Raw genomic sequence first — 20,566 nt, 5'->3', positions numbered from 1 at the left:
GCCGTGATTGAAGAAATGTCTAAGGTCAACGAAAGTAGATTAGGTCTCTTGAGAGCTGACATCTGTTAACTGTTACAAGCCAAATGGTAAAATCCCAGCGCGGATGAATGCAGGCAGGGCTCTAAGATGCTTTATTTTCAATTTCCAACCTTAATGACCTTTTATGAGAAATTTGTAATGTTTGAATTTTAGGTCAAACTTTGAACTGTTCAAGTGATACTGGGGAAGTGGGGAAGTGGGGAAATGTGCTGATGCTGACCATAAGTTCGTTCCATTATTGCAGTGGAATAGATGAACTACTGTGAGGTAACTTTTCAGACAGGAAAACATTTAGTTGCTTGTCACAGTTGATCTGTCTCTTTGTTATTTTGAAGATTCCCATGAGCACAGCATATTCATTTCGATCTACATATACACAAAATCTATTGTACATATTTTCCCCCCCTGCAAATTAAATCTGCAAGCACATGATTTATTGAGTACTCTGGATGCCACTGACATCTCCGACTAGAAATTCGTTTCTTCTCAGTTTGCATGGTAATTGTAAAATGTCATCTTTCAATTTTGCTTCTAAAGGTCAGTTTCACGAGACTCTCAGCATGTGGAGCCCCCCTCATGATGGGAAAATCTGTCACAAGTAAACCATCCACTCCTTTCCAAAGAGCTTTCATGCAGTTTATCCAATATTGGCATTACACTCAAAGAGCAGCTTTCTCATAAGGAGTGGCTGCACTAGTAACCATAGTTTCTTCAGAGATAGCTTAAAGGGAGATTATTGTGCCACAATTGCTTTACTTTTATGTTGACCATATTTTGGTTACTTTTACCAATATATTTGATCTTATTTTTGCTTTAAAAAAAAATTTGGGGAGTAATTTAACCCTCTTTGAACATATTTGTGAAGGAGTCTAGAATTAGCTGCTTCCCCTTTTGTGGACTTGGCACATGTTATAGAATGATGCAGAATCATACTTGGCTCATTCCATTGCTTAAGATGCCGCAATGTTTAACCAGTCGAAATGGTAGCTCATTACAACTGAATGCTCATCCAAATTGGACCCCTTGCAATGGGGTTGATATATGAGGTGAAGTTTGGCTCTCATCTATGCCTGTAACCTGATTTCATGGAGGCACGTAGATGAGAAAATAGTGGAGACCAAAGCTGAAGCCTTTGGTGGCTCTGGATGGAACAGTGCCGTATGTATTTCTGGAGTTATAATGGTTTTAATTGACAGAAGTGGAATTAAACAATGAGTGTACCTTTGGGTTGGAGAATGTGCATTCTGACAAAAGCTGGGTGGCAGTGTGAACTGTGAGGAGGATGCTATGAAAATGCAGGATGACTTGGACAGGTTGGGGGAGTGGGCAGATGCAGTTTAATGTGGATAAATGTGAGGTTATCCACTTTGGTAGCAAAAACAGGAAGGCAGATTACTATATAAATGGCGTCAAGTTGGGAAAAGGGGAAGTACAACGGGATCTGGGGGTCCTCATACATCAGTCTATGAAAGTAACCATGCAGGTACAGCAGGCAGTGAAGAAAGTGAATGGCATGTTGGCCTTTATAACAAGAGGAATCGAATATAGGAGCAAAGAGGTCCTTCTGCAGTTGTACAGAGCCCTAGTGAGACCTCACCTGTAGTATTGTGTGCAGTTTTGGCCCCCTAATTTGAGGAAGGACATGCTTGCTATTGAGGGAGTGCAGCGTAGATTTACAAGGTTAATTCCCGGGATGGCGGGACTGTCATATGCTGAGAGAATGGAGCAGCTGGGCTTGTACACTCTGGAGTTTAGAAGGATGAGAGGGGATCTCATTGAAACATATAAGATTGTTAAGGGTTTGGACATGCTAGAGGCAGGAAACATGTTCCCGATGTTGGGGGAGTCCAGAACCAGGGGCCACAGTTTAAAAATAAGGAGTAAGCCATTTAGAATGGAGACGAGGAAACACTTTTTCTCACAGAGAGTTGTGAGTCTGTGGAATTCTCTGCCTCAGAGGTCGGTGGAGGCAGGTTCTCTGGATGCTTTCAAGAGAGAACTAAATAGGGCTCTTAATAATAGCAGAGTCAGGGGATATGGGGAGAAGGCAGGAACGGGGTACTGATTTGGGATGATCAGCCATGATCACATTGAATGGCGGTGCTGGCTCGATGGGCCGAATGGCCTACTCCTGCACCTATTGTCGATTGTCTATTGTCTATTGAAAGATTGGAGCAGAATGCCTTTGATTTGGTTTGCAAAACCTTTTTAAAAAGGTAAGGATGGAGTATCTATACACGCCATTTCGGGATTAGGTCCATTTCAGTGCTCTGTAAGAGGACATAACTATTGATCTGATGTGTATGAAAGGATTTCAAATTAGACAATGGACAATAGACAAAATTCTCTGGCTCTTGATGATAATTTTCCCAGATTTGTGATTTCTCTATTTCATTTTGGATGATCGAGCCTTTGCAACTCCCTGCTGCAACAGCAGTCACCCAACATCTGCTCCACAATTTTGCTGACTACCAGAGAGGATGTTTCAATTTGGTGACCCCAGGGCAGCATTGTTCCAGAGCCAGCTGATTGCCAACTCGAGAACGTGAGGAATCCTACTCTTCTTCCGGCTGGGAAATGCAATTGAGCCTTGTGGTGTAGATACAGGGAACTAGAGATGCTGGATCACAAAAAAAACACAAAGTGCTGGAGTAACTCAGCGGAAAAATTTAAGTATCGCTTTGATTATTGTTATCATTAAGTATGATTATTTATTGCACGTGTGCATAACATTTATAGGATTTTATTCAATCCTTAACATGTTCCATCTATTTTTTATTACAGCTCAGTCCTTTAAAGAATTTGCACAACTACTTCATACTGTTGAAGAGGAGCGAAGAAGATTGGTGAGAATTACTTATATCTTACATTTCTTTTGGCGACAGCACTATAGTCACATGGATTATCGAAGAGTATAAACAAACAGCCATTGAAACTTAAAATAAAGGTTCTGATCTTTATTGGTGAGGCATAATATTTGGAATGCTTTGCGGCATCACCACACAATGCCACTGCCATCGTCTTTAACAAAATATGGTTAAAATGTTTAATAGTTCCAATTCCTGTTGTTCAGAGCAAATTATATAAACAAATTAGAGCAAATTCTGTGAAGCATTTTATTAATTTCCTGAGCTACTGTGGTCATGTTTTAGGATGGCTCAAAAATTACACAAGTCTTGCTTGATTAAACTATGATGGTCACTACACCAGTGGTACAGGATGAACAGCATTGGATAAAGAGTGGTAAGAGTTGGGAGTGCTGTAGAAGGGGGAAAAAAAAGAAACCGTGCCTAGGTACAAAATAATCACATACCTGGAATTAAAGGAAGTGGAATTCCTGGGACATTAAGTGATATCATCTGTTGTTGTGCAGGTAATAATTAATAATTTATGCCTCTTAGAACCTGAAATGTGGTGCATTTACAAATTGTGTTTGTTCTGCATGTAATCTGTATTGATACTTCATTTTATGCTTCAAATATTTTGTTAGCATTGTTGTGTGCTGGAATGGATGTTCTTCAGGATATTAAAAACGTGTGCCTCACAGAATTTCAAATTCTTTGATGTTAAGAGTGAGCACAATAATTGTTTTCAGACTCAATTAGACGTACTCCACCAATTATAGAAATGGTCTATGCCAAGATGAGATGGAATTTTGAATTTGCATTTGGATTTGCAACTAATTATCATTTGTCAACACGAGGGTAAAGGGATTCTTGTCGTATCTTGGCACGGCGGTGCAACGGTAGAGTTGCTGCCTTGCAGCGCCAGAGTCCCGGGTCCGATCCTGACGACGGGTACAGTCTGTACGGAATTTGTACGTTCTTCCCGTGGTTGGGTGGGTTTTCTCCGAGATCTTTGGTTTCCTCCCACATTCCAAACACGTACAGGTCTGTAGGTTAACTGGCTTGGGAAAATTGTGAATTGTCCCTCGTGTGTGTGGAATTGTATTAGTGTGCAGGGATCACTAGTCGGTGTGGACTCGATGGGCCAAAGGGCCTGTTTTCGTGCTGTATCTCTAGACTAAACTAAAAATATCACTATATGGAGCAATGGTTCAAGTGACTACAAGAACCATGATGGCTCTTGCTATAATATAAAGTTCAGTGATTGCTGATAATGTACTAACAGTCAGAATTGTTCTGAGAATATGGACAGTTGGACATACTGTATATTGTTACAAAGCAACTTGATAGTTTGTCTTCGAGGTTCACAATGCATAATATACTCGATACAAATAATTTCCAGAACTAGAGTACCTCACTTGCATGAACATTTACATTCTTTGAAATGCATCATACCGCAAAAATAAACAGTGGAAAGTGTTCACAATGGTGCTACTAGACTATATGCAGCAAATATTGTGCAGCTCAAATGAACATCAGTTTGAATGCCAATTCAAAAGACCACAGATTGCCTAAAACAGTTGGACCTTGGAGAACCAAAATTAAATTCTAACCAGAATAATACCTCCAATGGTATAAAACTTAATTGCCTTTCATGTCGCAATCTGCATAAATATTTAAATACATATGTGAATAAACAGTTAATAAAACTGAGTTAATTAAACAACTGCATATTGATGTTTCTAAAAATCTGAGCACAATACTGTGTGAGGAAATCTTCCAGAATTGCGCATCATTGAATTGGTTATAGACTGTGAAAAGTTCGGGCATTGCAAACAACGAGAAAAGGAAACGTGTTGTTTTGGGCACAATACTGTTTTCATGAGTGAAGTAAAACTTGTAAATATGACTTCATTAATCAGTTCATGCTCATGATGTTTTAAAATGGGCATGTACAGTCTAGCTGTTGATCCCCGTGTGTATTCTGTTCAAACTGCAATTATTATACTTGTTTGTGCACCTAAAATTAACAAGGTACGTCATGCCAAGTAAATCACTCTCTCATCTTGGCATTTAACATTGCATGTAAAACCCATAAACATCTACCTCTAGAAGCTATGCCAAATAATAAAGCTTGTAACATTAGTTTCAGGTACTTTACAGCAACCAAGATAGCACACATGGTAAGGTTTATGATGAAGTAAAACAATTATCCAATACAGCTAATGTAGTCCTAACTAGAGTCACTTCTCAAAGCCTTTGCTTTGAGATCTTTGTTGAAATTACATTATTCCCATTCTCAGATAAAAAATAAACATTGCAATTTCATACTATATTCATAACCATTAATTTTGTTGTCTTCAGGGCAGTTTAAAATGTTTTATTTCATCCTCAGCAAAGTTTTTTGGGTTCAGATTGAACATTAGCAAAGAAGCCCCCTGATGAATAATTACTATGTTGTAAACTATATGGAAAAACCTCTGAGAGAAGCAAGGGCATAAATGATCAGTCGTAGTAGAGATTAGTTTTTTATTGTCACATGTACCTAGGTACAGTGAAAATCTTTTTGTTTTGTTATCCAGTCAGTGAAAAGACCATATATGATTACAATCAAGCTGTCCACAGTGTACAGATACAGGATAAAGGGAATAATGTTTAGTGCCAGCAAAATCTGATTAAAAATCTTCTTCTTGCGTCTGGCATGCACAGTCTAAGGTTGTAAGACAACTTGTTCTGTTTGATCTTCTGTTTGTGCACACCAGGTTGATTGCATTCGTCGAAACAGAATGGACCACGTGAAGGTTGCAATCTCCCACCCCAAAGATAGTTGGAAGGTCTCCAATAAGGTAGATAGGAGGTCAGGACCACTCTCTAGTTGTTGATTGGATTGTTCAATTGCCTGATAACAGCTGGGACGAAACTGTTCCTGAATTTGGAGGTATCTATTTTCTGATTTCTGTACCTCTTGCCTGATGGGAGAAGAGGGAGTGACGGGGGTGTAAATGCTCCTTGATTACGCGGGTGGTCTTGCCAAGGCAGCGTGAAGAGTAGATGAGGAATCAACTAGTGTGAGGAGCAGCTCCCGCAAACATTGCATCTTCTATAACAGAGCCCCGCATGTGAATGTAAAATATGTCTCTGAAGTTCTTCAACCGTACACGATTCTAGTTGGCTGGGTCTCGAAGTCCTCACTATTACGGTTGGCAATTTGTGCCTTTCTTGTTTTACACCAGAATCAGCCATGAATCCCATTGCTATTCGGGTAGTAGTGCTCCAGAACTATCATTGTTTCCTTAGTTGAGCTGCAGCAATAAAATATAATACTCATGATTGTTCAGATCTGTCTTGCTCACTAAAAGTAGAACAAATCTAACCTGACTAATAACAGGTTTGTTTCACTGCTCTCAATCCTCAATAAAATGCCAGAATAAATCAGCAGTCTCTGTCTTCCAGTGTGAAGAAGGGTTCCTGTAGCCCACTGAGAATGTTTTCCCATGATGGAGTCGAGAGTAAAGTGCATGTCTCAGGTCTCTAATGTGGGGCATGTGGCATTGCTTACCGATCTTGCAGATGGATTTGGCAGACTTTGCTTAGAAAATGCCTGTTCAGGTAATCTGTCTCTGAAGCATTAAGCAGGGCAGAGATAGTGGGCTGCGTGGGGTCATGATCATGCGTAGACCATGACCTTAGTGCCTGGGTTGAGGCCTTGATCTTTGAGCATTATTTTTCTTCAAAGATTGACACAAAATGCTGAAGTAACTCAGCGGGACTGGAGAGAAGGAATGGGTGACGTTTTGGGTCGAGACCCTTCCGACTTTTTCTTCAGATGTTGTAAGATTGTGCTAGCTCACTGGAAGCAGAGTTGAATTCCGTATCTGCTTTCACAGAGCGATCTAGAAAGTGATCCATTGTTTCCAAGATATTATTATGGACATTTATTGTTGGTGAAGGCGCTGTCCAATTGGGCAAGTAGGTAGATTACCTTTGTGTTATGGATATTTAAAGAAAGATTCATTCTTTCTTATGCGTCAGTCAACAAATCCACAAAGTTGGTCCTGCCTTTATCAATGTATTTCTGGGGATATTCCCTGGAACAAATGGATCCAGGGAACAATGACTTGGAGCTGAGATTCTGAGAATCCACCAAGTGTAATTTGCACACTCGGCTCACTGGAGCGATCTTAATGCAGGAAGTGCAGGTAAATATAGCTGAAATGTGGCTGAATATAGTTTTTCCACTTTCCCATTCACTCTAGATGTTTCAGTCCAGGAAGGTCATTATTAGAGATGTGGTATAAGCACTTTAGTAAAAGATTCAAAGTATCATGGTTTAAAGTGTCATGTTCCTTTTATATCACACAACCACCAGTCAATGGCGATCGCCCACGACAGAGCTCAACCACCTCCCTATAATCTTCATTGGCAATGCAATTATAGTTCTTCACAGTCAATATACTAGGGGAGGGGTAATCACACATATCGTGAGCAAGGGAAAACCTGAGTCCTGTAAACCCTTGTTATAATAGACCATGAGGGGGAGGGGGTGTTAATGGAGTCTGTTATTGCCGATAGTCCGCTAAAATTATCATTTTATGTAGTTGAAACGAAGAGCTGCAGATGGAGGTTAATGCACAGATGGACATAAAGTGCTGGAGTAATTCAGTGGGTCAGGTAGGATAGGTGAGGTTGGGACCATTCTTCAGACTGATTCAGTCTGCTGAGTTACTCCAGCACTCTGTGTCGTTTCAGCTTAAAAACAGGCGCCGATGTTGCTGGTCTGCCCCAGCGAGCCCTTCTTCACCGGTTGACGTGGCTGTTGTTGCGGCTCACGTTGTAGCCTCTGACAGGACACGCTTTCACAATGCCATCTCTACCGACAGGACGTGCTTTGTCTCCGTGGGGCTCCCTCCGCCCTCACCCATCGCTTTGTCCGCTCTCCGCTCCATTGTCGCCTCTTCCTTCTCCTTCTCCCCTGCAATGGCCGACATCTTCCATAGTGGAGGACGAGGCGGCAGTGGAGGAAGGGAGATGCCGAGCGGTCAGAGCGACGAGCCGATAGGACGAAGCAACAGCAGGTGGGAGGGGACAGAGCCCCACTGTGACCGAGCACAAACTGGTCAGTGGCAATGGCCCAAGGAAAACTACAACATGAACAGCAACAACAGCCGCATCAAAGGGCTGCAACTGTGACTTTTGCCCCCACCTTCATAACGGGATACATGCAAAATCAATGAAAAATGGCAGGAAATAAGGGAGCAAGTGAGAAATTTTAAAGAATCAATTTTGCCAAATAAAAAGTATTTGGTAAATTAATTGGGCTAAAGATTGGCAAGTTCCTGGATGTATCCAGCGGTTCCCTGGGACATGCTGGCCTGTGTCCAGGGGTTCCCCGGGACATGTTGGCCTGTATACAGGGGTTCCCTGGGGCAGTGCCGGATTTACGTATAAGCTAAACTATAGCTTAGGGCCCCCACTTTCTAGGGGGCCCCCCGAAAAAACGGGGTGTACATTTCCAAAATATAAGATAAAAAAGAACTAAAATCAGGGCCGGATTTACCTATAAGCTAGACAAGCTTAAGCACAACCACGGCCAGCACATCATCGGCCGCCCTGCGCATGCGCACTGCAACGGCAACTGGTCGGCGCTGGGTACTTTCTCCCTCGCTTTGAATTGTGGGAGATTTGGCCGCCATGGCTGTCCGGTCGCTGGGGGCCTAACAAGTGGAACAGCTTAGGGCCTCTCTTCATCTAAATCCGGCACTGCCCTGGGGCATGCCGGCTTGTATCCAGGGGTTCCCTAGGGTATGCTGGCATGTATCCAGGGGTTCCCTAGGGCATGCTGGCCTGTATCCAGGGGTTCCCTAGGGCATGCTGGCCTGTATCCAGGGGTTCCCTGGGGTATGCTGGCCTGTATCCAGCGGTTCTAAAAGTAAGTGGATGCATCTTTCAAATTGTTTCAGATTCAGGAAGTTTCAAGCAGATGGGAAAACTGCAAATGTAATACCTCAATGCAAGGAGGAATAGAGAAACAGATTGGGAAACTGTCGGCTTTTGACCAAAGTCTTGTCATTGGGAAGATGCAGGAATCAATCATTGAGAAAGTAATACAGAACACTTAGCATGTGATAATGATTATGTTGAGTCTGCATGGTTTGCTCGAAGGGAAATTATTATTGACACATTTATTAGAGTTCTTTGAGGATGTAGCTAACAGAGTGGATAAAAGGAAACAACTAGGTGTAATGTAGTTTTATTACTAAGATATATTTGATAAAAGGCTACTGCACAATTGAAGGTTCATGTTACATAATATATTAGCATAGCTGGAGAACTAATAGCCCTGTCCCACGGTACGAGTTCATTCCACGAGCTCTCCCGAGTTTAAAAAAAATAAATCAAACTCATGGTAAGCACGGAGAATGAGCGTAGCGGGAACGTCGGAGCTCGGGGACGTCGCTTAGCGGCTCGTTACGCTAACGGCAGGTACTCGGGAAGACTCGCTAACGGCAGGTAAGCACGGGAAAACTCGTGAAGATTTTTCAACATGTTGAAAAATGTCCACGAGAGCCCCGAGTACCGACGAGCGGCCATTACCGTAAATCTCCAAGTTCGAATCAGGGCAAACTCGGGAGAGCTCTTGGAATGAACTCGTACCATGGGACAGGGCTTGTCTACCCATGGAAAACAGTCAGAGTACATGAATCATTTTCAGTTTGGCAAGGAGCAGGTAGTGATGTACTGCAGCAATCAGTGGCAGAGATCTCAACTACGTATAATGGACATTAATGACCTCGATAAAGGAACCAAAAATACTGCACCCAAATTTTCTGATGATGCCAAGATAGGAAGGAAAGTATGTCGTGAGAAAGTCACAAAGTCTGGAAAGATTAGAGTGGGCAATGATTTGACAATAATCATGTAATGTGGGGAAATACATGAGTTTAAACATATTGGTAGGAGAAACAGAAAAGCAAAATGTTACTTAGATGTTGTGGGAATCATCACTGGTTCTCAGGGGGAATTGGGTGGCCTTGCATAAGTAGTGTAAAGCTAATATTTGGGAGAGCAGAAATTAGGCTGCCAAATGAATGTTGGATTAATTGCAAAAGAGATTACGAAAGAACAGAATGCTGTTACAATTATATTGGGTGACACCATACCTGGACTACAGCTGTTGTGTCCTTGTTTAAGGAAGGTACTTTTGAGTTAGAGAAGAGAAGGTTCATACGAAGAAATGAAGAAGGAAGGAAGAATATTCATTGTACTTTACGTGAGAGGCAATATTATTAAAATGTACAAGATTCTGGAGATGTTGACAGGCCATTTTCCTACCTAGAGCAAGGTAGCTTTGCAATCTAGAGCAAGGTAGCCGACTTTCAAAATAAGAAATTTCACATTTGTGGACTTGGAAGTGGAGTTTATTCTTGCGTTTTATGAATCATTGGGATTTTCTATCCTAAGGAACTGTAGCAGCTGAGGTACAGAATGTATTCAGAGCTGAGATGGGTTTTTGGATTCTCGGAACTGAGGATTACACAGATCAGGCATGAAAGTGGACCCAATCCAAAGATCCCATTAACCATGAACTGGTTGAATGGCGGAGCAGACTCAAGGGACCAAATGGCCTACTCCTGCTCTACTTATGTTCTTGTGTTAGACCTTGCAAAAATTATTGTGACAATTAAGTTTACTGAATTAGTGCAGTTTAATCATGTCATAAAATGTTGCTGGTGAGCGTGAAAGTTTGACAAAATACTCAATTCCTTACCAAATTGCCCGAGGAGAAGGCTTTTTACAGACTTGTACAAGACACTTCACTGCAACCCAAATCTTCACATGAGTAAAGGGCCTGTCCCACTTGGGCAACCTAATCCGCGAGCTGGCGAGTTTGCACTTCACTCATACTCGCAGCATGGTCGACACGAGGTCGTAGGAGGTCTTCGTAACACTCCTTCATGCTCGAGAATGGTCTCTGCGTACTCGAGGCCTCAGCTAGGTCGCGGCTTTTTTTTCAATATGTTAAAAAATGCCCGCGAGTTAAAAAAGGTCGCCATGGAAAAAAATCGATACTTTTTTTACTCGTAGGTTTAGTCGTAGTCGGTCGTACTAGGTCGTAGTAGGTCGGCATGTAGGTAGTCAAAGGTAGTCGTAGATAGTCTTCAACATAGTCGAAGGGAGGTCGAAGGAGGTCGACTTCACTCTCCACTATTCGGTGTCCAATTTTCCCAAAGTTAGTCGTAGCTAGTCGAAGCTGGTCTTCAACATAGTCGAAGGAGGTCGAAGGAGATCTGCTACATAGTCGAAGGAGGTCGAAGGAGATCTGCTACATAGTCGAAGGAGGTCTTCAACATGTCATTTTTTCAAACTCTCCGAAACACTTCTAAACTCTAAACACTTCTAAACTCGCCAATTAGGTTGTGCAAGTGGAACAGCCCCTTAAATTACATGTTTTGACATGCTGGCAACTTCTAACTTTTAGTTTCTACCTGACTTTATTAATACCCAGTCTGTATTGCTACCAGTAAAATAAAGTCAAGATTACAACACTGTGCTGGAAATATTCTGTGGAGGCAGGACCTTTGTCTCTGCTGATTTTTAGATTTTTTTACAGATCCAGTACAAATTAAATCCAACCTATATTGACAATAACATCCAGGTTGGTGCTAGACCAAAACCATTGCTACTAAATGTGTCTCTGTAAATAATTTGTTTTTTCCATTCTGTATTGTCCTTGTATCCTGGAGGTCTGACATTCGGCTACACTGCTCCAAATCCATTCAGTTCAGTTTAGTTTATTGTCACGTGTACCAAGGTACAGTGAAAAGCCTTTGTTGCATGCTAACCAGTCAGCAGAAAGACAATACAAGATTACAAATCGATCCATTTACAGTGTACAGATAGAGATTTAGGAGTGTGGAGTGATTGTACGATGAGTTTGCAGATCTGCTTCTGTGGCTAGCACGCAAATTGTCGCCTGTGTTGGGCGCCTTCTGGAGTTCATTGCTGTGTTTACTACTCTGTAGGTTTTTAGCAAATTATACTGAGATTTGCTGTTGCAGATTCAAGAACGCGATCAGGATGTGTCACAAGTTCTGGGTCGAAGGGATGCCAAGGCACAAATTCAGAAGATGCGATGCATTTTTCATTGACAGATTTATTTGTTCTACAATGTGGATAATATATGTCTTCCATTGTCAGGAAGTACATTTGCTTCCCTACAAATGCATTAAAGCCACATGGAATGTAACACTTACAATATAGTGTGCAGTGTGCATTTTAATCCCTTCTTACTCTTCTCCATGTCACCCCACCCAAGACTAAATAGAGCTCATCACTTCTCTTGTTTTCCAAATGACTTTACACTATTGCCACCTGCAGGTTAACTATATTATAAATATATTATGTATTAACTTGTGGCAGTAAAAAACTAAGCCATGGAATGTGCAATTGATGGTTCAGGTTACAGCTGTTTTATGAGTTAAAGCTTCAACCCATTATTTTGATTAGTCAGTTGGAAAAAATGACTCTGGCTTTCACATTTCTGTAATCAACAGAGCAGTTTTTTTTGTAGGTTTTCCTTCCAATCCAACATCGAAAAATTCCTCTGGTGTTATCTGCAGAAACCTTTTTCTCTGACTTTGTCCTTTATGAATCTCTTGGCAATGGTTTTTGAGAGTGAGCCACCCACTCTCATCTCTGGTGGCTATTTTCAGTTTTACACCTGTGGTGAAATTAGCGGTTCTCCAAACAGCTGGCTTTGTACAGGTTCAAAGGTTCAAAGGTTGATTTATTGTCACACCTAGATGTAGTGAAATTCTTTTTGCCAATGCAGCACATAAAAAAGAATACAAACATAACAATAATAAATAGCTTTAACATAAAAACATCCCCCCACAATGGTTCCCATTATGGTGGAAGGCACAAAGTCCAGTCCCATCCCCAATGTCCACCCATAGTCGGGCCTATTGAGGCCTCCACAGTTGCCTCTACGGAGGCCCGATGTTCCAGGCCGTCCTCGCCGGGTGATGATGTTCCGGCGTCGGGAGAGTCCTCTCAGCGGCCTGGGAACCCTGGAACGGCCGCCTCCCTACTCGAGACCGCGGCTTCCGGAGCCGACAAGGCCGTGCCGAATGGAGCTCAACTGGCGATCTCATCGAGAGATCCCAGGCTCCCGATGTAAAGTTCAGCGCCACCACCCGCAGCTCCGCAATGTTTTTAACGCCGGTCCCAGCTCACCGGGGTTCCAGCGCGGCGACCCAGGCAAGGCACCGCCCGCCCCGCAATGGCGCTCCAGCGCTGCACCGCCGTCCTCACACCCGCAGCTCCGCCGCCGCCGATGCCGCTGACGCCGCCGCCGATGCCGATGCCGAGGCTCCGGGTGGTCCCCTCGCTCCTCAGACCCGCAGCTCCGCAGCCGCCGATGCCGGTGCCGCCGATGCCGATGCCGCCGCCGCCGATGCCGATGCCGAGGCTCCGGGCGGTCCCCTCAGGAAATGCCGCTCCAGGCCTGCTGGTAGGCCGCGAGGACGGGTCGAAAGTGCAGCCCAGAGAAAAGCTGCATCTCCGACCAGCTAGGGACCCTGAAAATTAGTTTCCCCCTTTCCCCCCCCCCCCTCCCCCACACATACAAAAGCTAGAACTCCTGAAAACAAAACACTAAACTAACTAAAAATAAGAAAAAAGAGATGAAAAACAGACAGCTGCAGGCTAGGCAGCCATACCCCCTACAGGTCGGTGCCAGACACTGACACAGCAGCTTTGAAATGCATATTTTTATGTCAAGTATCATCATCAATTTGATTGTTGGAAGATATTGCAGCTAACATTGCAATTCTGTGGAGCTGCAGAGTTTATGGCCTTCAAAATTTAGTATTGTGGAGTTTACTGCTGTTCATAAAGACACATACCTTTCAATGTGATGTTTTACTTGTACCTCAATTCTCAGTTCAAGTCGATAATGTGGGATCCATAATAGTATTTAATGATTGTCAGAGTGAGGCCCAGTGCAAATTGGTGGAACAGCGCCTTATATTTCGCTTGGGCAGCTTGCACCCCAGCGGTATTAACATTGACTTATTTAACTTCAAGTAGCCCTGCCTTTCCCTCACTCTCCATCCCCTCCCCCTTCCCAGTTCTCCGACTTACTGTCTCTGACTACATTTTATCTGTGTTCCGCCCCCTTCCTCATGGCTGCCAACATTGGGTGAGAGTTGGGAGTGAGAAATTGCGAGAGACCAAGCCTGAGGGTGCGTAGCGACGGGGGTGGGCGGAAGGGGGGTGGGGGATGGGGAGGAAGGTGTCCCCCCTCCCATTGTTACGGAGTTATTCTGTTGGGTTATTCTTCTTCTTGTCTAGTCCACACACAAGATTAGAAGTTGTTCAGATAGAGCTGAACACACTTGGCATCTGCATACAATGATGTCTATCTTCTGCTTCTTGTGCGTAGTGGTGGAAAGATTGGTGAAAACAGGGCCGCGACGTGAACGCTCTTTCCTTGACCCCTGTTGGGTTGTTCATGTAATAGGTTCTGGCTTGGACCTTTTAGGCCTGTTGATTAGTTTAAGTGCTACATATTTTATGTGGTTTTAGTGCAGTGCACTATGTGGTTTGTCGTTCTCGCAAAGTTTGAAGTAGAGGCCAACTTGTTTTGAAAACCCTAAACACTTCACTCAGTGCTCCTCAATGAAACTTAATGATGAACAAACGATCCTTGGTTTGGGTTCATTCTTTTGTAAAGCACCCTTCAGTTCCGTCTTCTCCCAACTGCTCCCCTCTATTGATCTCATTATCTCTTCTTCTCCTCCAGCTGTGAAGCAGACCCACCAGACCACCCATGAGTGGAATAAGTTGATTGCAAAGCAGGCCATCATCAGCACAAAATTGCTCCCAGAAGTCAAATATAGTTGCGGAATGTGCAAAATAGCCAAAAAGTTATCCAAAAGTTAACAGTAATACAAAAGTTTAGATACCAGAAATCTGGAGAGAAACAAAGGATGTTAGCAGTAATATGTTGGGCAGTATCAATGAAGTGCAACACTTTTCTGGTTGGTAACCTTTTATCATTTTTCATTTTAGAAGTTTGTAAAGTTGTTATAGAGCAGGAATTGACAACTGGTGGGGATGGGCTCTCAAATGGACTTCCTTTGATTCTGAATTGGCTGTTCGAACTGACTTGAAGTGCAAAAGACTGTCACAAACCACAGAGCATTTATTTAAATACTTATAAATATCAATGGAACAGCGAAGATCTATATGCTGTGGCACAGCTATGGCACAGAATGGGTGTGCCTGTTGCTTTGGACCCTAATGCACGCACTTTATGTCAGAAAAATTGCATTATATGCAATGATGTGAAAGAGAGTGAAGAATTACTCAATGTTTAAGAAAGAACTGCAGATGCTGGAAAAATCGAAGCTAGACAAAAATGCTGGAGAAACTCAGCGGGAGAGGCAGCATCTGTAGAGCGAAGGAATAGGTGACGTTTCGGGTCGAGACCAATATGTGTTAGTTGTGTTTTGAAAAGGGGTATGTGAGGAGATGTTATTGGTATGCACTGCACTAATAATTAGGAACTTCCATAATTTTATCACATCAAGGCGGCACAGTGGCACAGCGGTAGAGTTACTGCCTTATAGCGCTTGCAGCGCCAGAGACGCGGGTTCGATCCCGACTACAGGTGCTGTCTATGGAGTTTGTACGTTCTCCCCGTTACCGTGTGGGTTTTCTCCGAGATCTTCGGTTTCCTCCCACACTCCAAAGACTTGCAGATTAATTGGCTTGGGATTTCATTTTGGTCTGAGAATGCTGCACATAGCTTTAGAAGAGGTAATTCCATTAATAGAGAATGTCATCATAAGAATGGGTGGAGAGTGGGCAACAAACAAAATACAAAACAAAAATAAGATTTTTGCTTCGGATATAATTTATGGTTAGCCTGCATTAGTGCATAACTTACACTTACAAAATTCTTAAGGGGTTGGACAGGCTAGATGCAGGAAGATTGTTCCCGATGTTGGGGAAGTCCAGAACAAGGGGTCACAGTTTAAGGATAAGGGGGAAATCTTTTAGGACCGAGATGAGGAAAACTTTTTTCACACAGAGAGTGGTGAATCTCTGGAATTCTCTCCCGCAGAAGGTAGTTGAGGCCAGTTCATTGGCTATATTTAAGAGGGAGTTAGATGTGGCCCTTGTGGCTAAAGGGATCAGGGGGTATGGAGAGAAGGCAGGTACAGGATACTGAGTTGGATGATCAGCCATGATCATATTGAATGGCGGTGCAGGCTCGAAGGGCCGAATGGCCCACTCCTGCACCTATTTTCTATGTTTCTATAACTGTTACTGTTACTGTTTTGGTTTGATCAACTAAAGACACCAATTTTGCCGAACACTAATATGGGATTAGTAAAGCAACAGCCGAACTGAACTACAAATAAGAACGGATACATTCAGATTTTGTGGATTAGCAGTTTATGTATTAGTGTACATGGTTTTTCTTGTATGGGGAAGGGGGATTGTAATCCTGTGTAATGATTTCTTGCAAATGCAAAGCTGTGCCATCTGTGCGCACATCAAGAAACTAGTTGGAAAATCATGGGCTTTATTTATTTACTAATTGTTACATTGATTCTTTAAGAGAAAATTTTATTCTGAAAATTTGTGAATTCTACAAGAAGGAATTTTCATAATCCGAACAGCCATAATGTTGGGTTCAAATGCAGATACTTTCAACAGTGAAATTCTGTACCTGTGTAACACTTGAAAATGAATGGTTTAAATATTTATTGGAAATCTCATTATAAAGTATGAAGCAAAGGCATAGAGCAAGTAAAAATAATTATTACTTAACTTGACTAAAGAAATATTGAAACCAAACACAATGAAATTACAGTCTTCAGTCTGAAGAAGGGTCCCATGCCGAAATGCCCCCAATCCATTACACTTTGGAAAGTGGTGAAATCATTGGACAAAGTCAGCATGGATTTACAAAAGGTAAATCATGTCTGACAAATCTTATAGAATTTTTCGAGGATGTAACTAGTAGCGTGGATAGGGAAGAACCAGTGGATGTGGTGTATCTGGACTTCCAGAAGGCTTTCGACAAGGTCCCACATAAGAGATTAGTATACAAACTTAAAGCACACGGCATTGGGGGTTCAGTATTGATGTGGATAGAGAACTGGCTGGCAAACAGGAAGCAAAGAGTAGGAGTAAACGGGTCCTTTTCACAATGGCAGGCAGTGACTAGTGGGGTACCGCAAGGCTCAGTGCTGGGACCCCAGCTATTTACAATATATATTAATGATCTGGATGAGGGAATTGAAGGCAATATCTCCACGTTTGCGGGTGACACTAAGCTGGGGGGCAGTGTTAGCTGTGAGGAGGATGCTAGGAGACTGCAAGGTGACTTGGATAGGCTGGGTGAGTGGGCAAATGTTTGGCAGATGCAGTATAATGTGGATAAATGTGAGGTTATCCATTTTGGTGGCAAAAACAGGAAAGCAGACTATTATCTAAACGGTGGCCGACTAGGAAAAGGGGAGATGCAGCGAGACCTGGGTGTCATGGTACACCAGTCATTGAAATAGGCATGCAGGTGCAGCAGGCAGTGAAGAAAGCGAATGGTATGTTAGCTTTCATAGCAAAAGGATTTGAGTATAGGAGCAGGGAGGTTCTACTGCAGTTGTGGAGACCACACCTGGAGTATTGCGTACAGTTTTGGTCTCCAAATCTGAGGAAGGACATTATTGCCCTAGAGGGAGTGCAGAGAAGGTTCACCAGACTGATTCCTGGGATGTCAGGACTGTCTTATGAAGAAAGACTGGATAGACTTGGTTTATACTCTCTAGAATTTAGGAGATTGAGAGGGGATCTTATAGAAACTTATAAAATTCTTAAGGGGTTGGACAGGCTAGATGCAGGAAGATTGCTCCCGATGTTGGGGAAGTCCAGGACAAGGGGTCACAGCTTAAGGATAAGGGGGAAATCCTTTAAAACCGAGATGAGAAGAACTTTTTTCACACAGAGAGTGGTGAATCTCTGGAACTCTCTGCCACAGAGGGTAGTCGAGGCCAGTTCATTGGCTATATTTAAGAGGGAGTTAGATGTGGCCCTTGTGGCTAAGGGGATCAGAGGGTATGGAGAGAAGGCAGGTACGGGATACTGAGTTGGATGATCAGCCATGATCATATTGAATGGCGGTGCAGGCTCGAAGGGCCGAATGGCCTACTCCTGCACCTAATTTCTATGTTTCTATGTTTTGATTTTTGCTTAAGATTCCAGCATCTGCAGTTCCTTGTATCTCCCAAGGAGCCTTCATTATTTCAGAATTTGCATCTAATTGCTATTCTGTTTCAAAGGGATAAAGTTGTTGCTGGGAAGATGACTAATGAAAGCAGTAAGGTGTTTTATTGCTGGTAAAATATAGTGGGTTTTTGACCAATTCATGTAATATGTTTCCAAGGAACTATAAAAAAATGACTAAATAGCTACAGGTACAAGGCATTTCTTTTGGTATTTGAAAATGAACTGTCCTATGGGAAAACTAAACTATGTTCCCACTCAGACAAAGCCTTTAGCTTTCAGATTATTATGATCATTGTTTTCTTAGACTTTCCTTTTAAAATCCCTGAGGCCTGTAAACATTGCCAAGTTAACTATAGTTCTCAGGCTTTTTTGTTAATGAATTAAATATGATTTGATTTATTTTCTCATGGAGGGAAACCAATCCCTCTATTCCCTATATGTATCTCAAATATTCTTTTTAAAATTTATTTGAATGTTATGTATTTATTGAAATACCTATGAAAAAGAATCCCCTGAGGGCCAATTCCTATTATGAAATGCATCAGATCCAAGTAAATCCAAAGTGGCTGCACACTATGATCTGTGAAATATTTTCCAGCATTGCCCGGAACGTGCAGCTGAAGGGAAAAGACAGGTAATATAAGATGGCAATATAAAATGACCACATCCTGCCTTTAATCGATCTGAAACGTGCTGATCCATACAACTGCAGAGTATTGGGGAAGCTGGACAAAGATAAAGTTCACTCCAGTTCTTATTCTCTTTGTTTTGGACCGGGGCACATCACAGATGTAGATAATAGTAATGTTTTGGGCTAGGACCATTCTTTAGAATGATGAAGGTGGGGGGGGGGGGGCAGAGAGCGAGGGAGGGGAAGAGTGAAGGGGGGTGGGGCAGAGAGGGAGAGGGGGGCAGAGAGGGAGAGGGGGGCAGAGAGGGAGAGGGGGCAGAGAGGGAGAGGGGGGTAGAGAGGGAGAGGGGTGGGGGGCAGTGAGGGTGAGAGGGGGGCAAAGAGGAAGGGCCCCCACCCTCCATTCCCCCCTCTCCTCCCACCCTCTCCTCCCCCATCTCCTCCCCACCCTCCACCCCCCTTCTCTCCCCCCCCCTCCTCTATCTCCCCCCTCTATCTATCTCCCCCACCCCTCTCTCTCTTTCTCTGCCAGGGAGGAGGTAGAGGGGGAGGGGGTAGAGGCAGCACCTCTAGGGAGGAGGTAGACGACAGATGGCACAATGGGCTAAGTGTTCGGCTGGCGACCGGAAGGTAGCCGGTTCGAATCCCGCTTGGAGTGCATACTGTCGTTGTGTCCTTGGGCAAGACACTTCACCCACCTTTGCCTGTGTGTGAATGTGTGTGAATGTGTGTGAGTGATTGGTGGTGGTCGGAGGGGCCGTAGGCGCAGATTGGCAGCCACGCTTCCGTCAGTCTGCCCCAGGGCAGCTGTGGCTACAGAAGTAGCTTACCACCACCGAGTGTGACTGAGGAGTGAATGAATAATGCGATGTAAAGCGCCTTGAGTATTAGAAAGGCGCTATATAAATCCCATCCATTATTATTATTACCCAGGCCATAGAGCATAAGCCTCCCCATCAGGCGCCGGGCCCGAGCTAGGCGGCGGCCGGCGTGGACCAGAGCGAGGCCCGGAGCAATTTGAGGACGGTGAAAAGCAGCGGAGGGCCGGCTGATCGTGGCTTCCGCGAGGATAAGCACACCCACCAGCGTGACAGACGATCGGGCGGGGGAGACGGAGAGGAGGTCGTCCCCTGTGTCGGCCGCCACGGCCACTTTTCCACTAGGCTTGTCCGCGCCCACGCTGCAATAAGGACCGCCACCGCCATGTTGTAGAACTTGAAGGAGCCCAGTAGAGCGAGCTGCAGGACTTGATCACGTGTTCAATGGCTTAAATCCAGAGCCCGGAAGGGGGGGGGGGGAGAGCAGCTCGGCCACATAACTCGTGGAAAACAGTGCCCCTGCACGTTGAAAATTCTGTGCAGATTGGAGCAAAGGCATTGTGACGTCATCCAGCTCGCTTCAGCACGTTAGATTTTAAAAATTGACTGATTGGTGAACAATTTTAGTAAAAAACTCAGGAAATAATGAATCAAATTTACAGATGAAGGGATATTTGAGATCATGAGGTAAATCTATACCGGAATGTGTAAAAATGTCACTGTTACCGCGTCGGGTTTTCGAGGAGATGTGAATCAAAGAAAAAGTTCTGGAGCGCTAGCATGGATGTTGTGGGTCAAGTCAAGCACAGTGAGTGCAGGTCCAACAATCTATTTCATGTCAAGTCAATCCATTTCAAGTCAAGTCAAGCACAGGGCAGGCGGGGCCAGTCAGCAATACAATCTATTTGCTTTCATTTCAGGCGAGGTCA

General features: G+C 43.5%; 1 protein-coding gene across 1 annotated transcript in view; it reads left to right on the top strand.

Annotated features, from left to right (window-relative positions):
- Nucleotides 1-20,566, top strand: part of arhgap42 (Rho GTPase activating protein 42) — a 254,861-nt gene that overhangs the window by 125,885 nt on the left and 108,410 nt on the right. The window contains exon 3 of the mRNA XM_033022363.1: nucleotides 2,824-2,885. Within this exon, the coding sequence (XP_032878254.1) occupies nucleotides 2,824-2,885 (62 nt within the window). The remainder of the gene's footprint in view (nucleotides 1-2,823; nucleotides 2,886-20,566) is intronic.

Source organism: Amblyraja radiata, chromosome 6 (genome assembly GCF_010909765.2).
Source record: "Amblyraja radiata isolate CabotCenter1 chromosome 6, sAmbRad1.1.pri, whole genome shotgun sequence".
Classification (NCBI taxonomy): domain Eukaryota; kingdom Metazoa; phylum Chordata; class Chondrichthyes; order Rajiformes; family Rajidae; genus Amblyraja; species Amblyraja radiata.
This window is presented reverse-complemented; position numbering and strand designations above follow the sequence as displayed.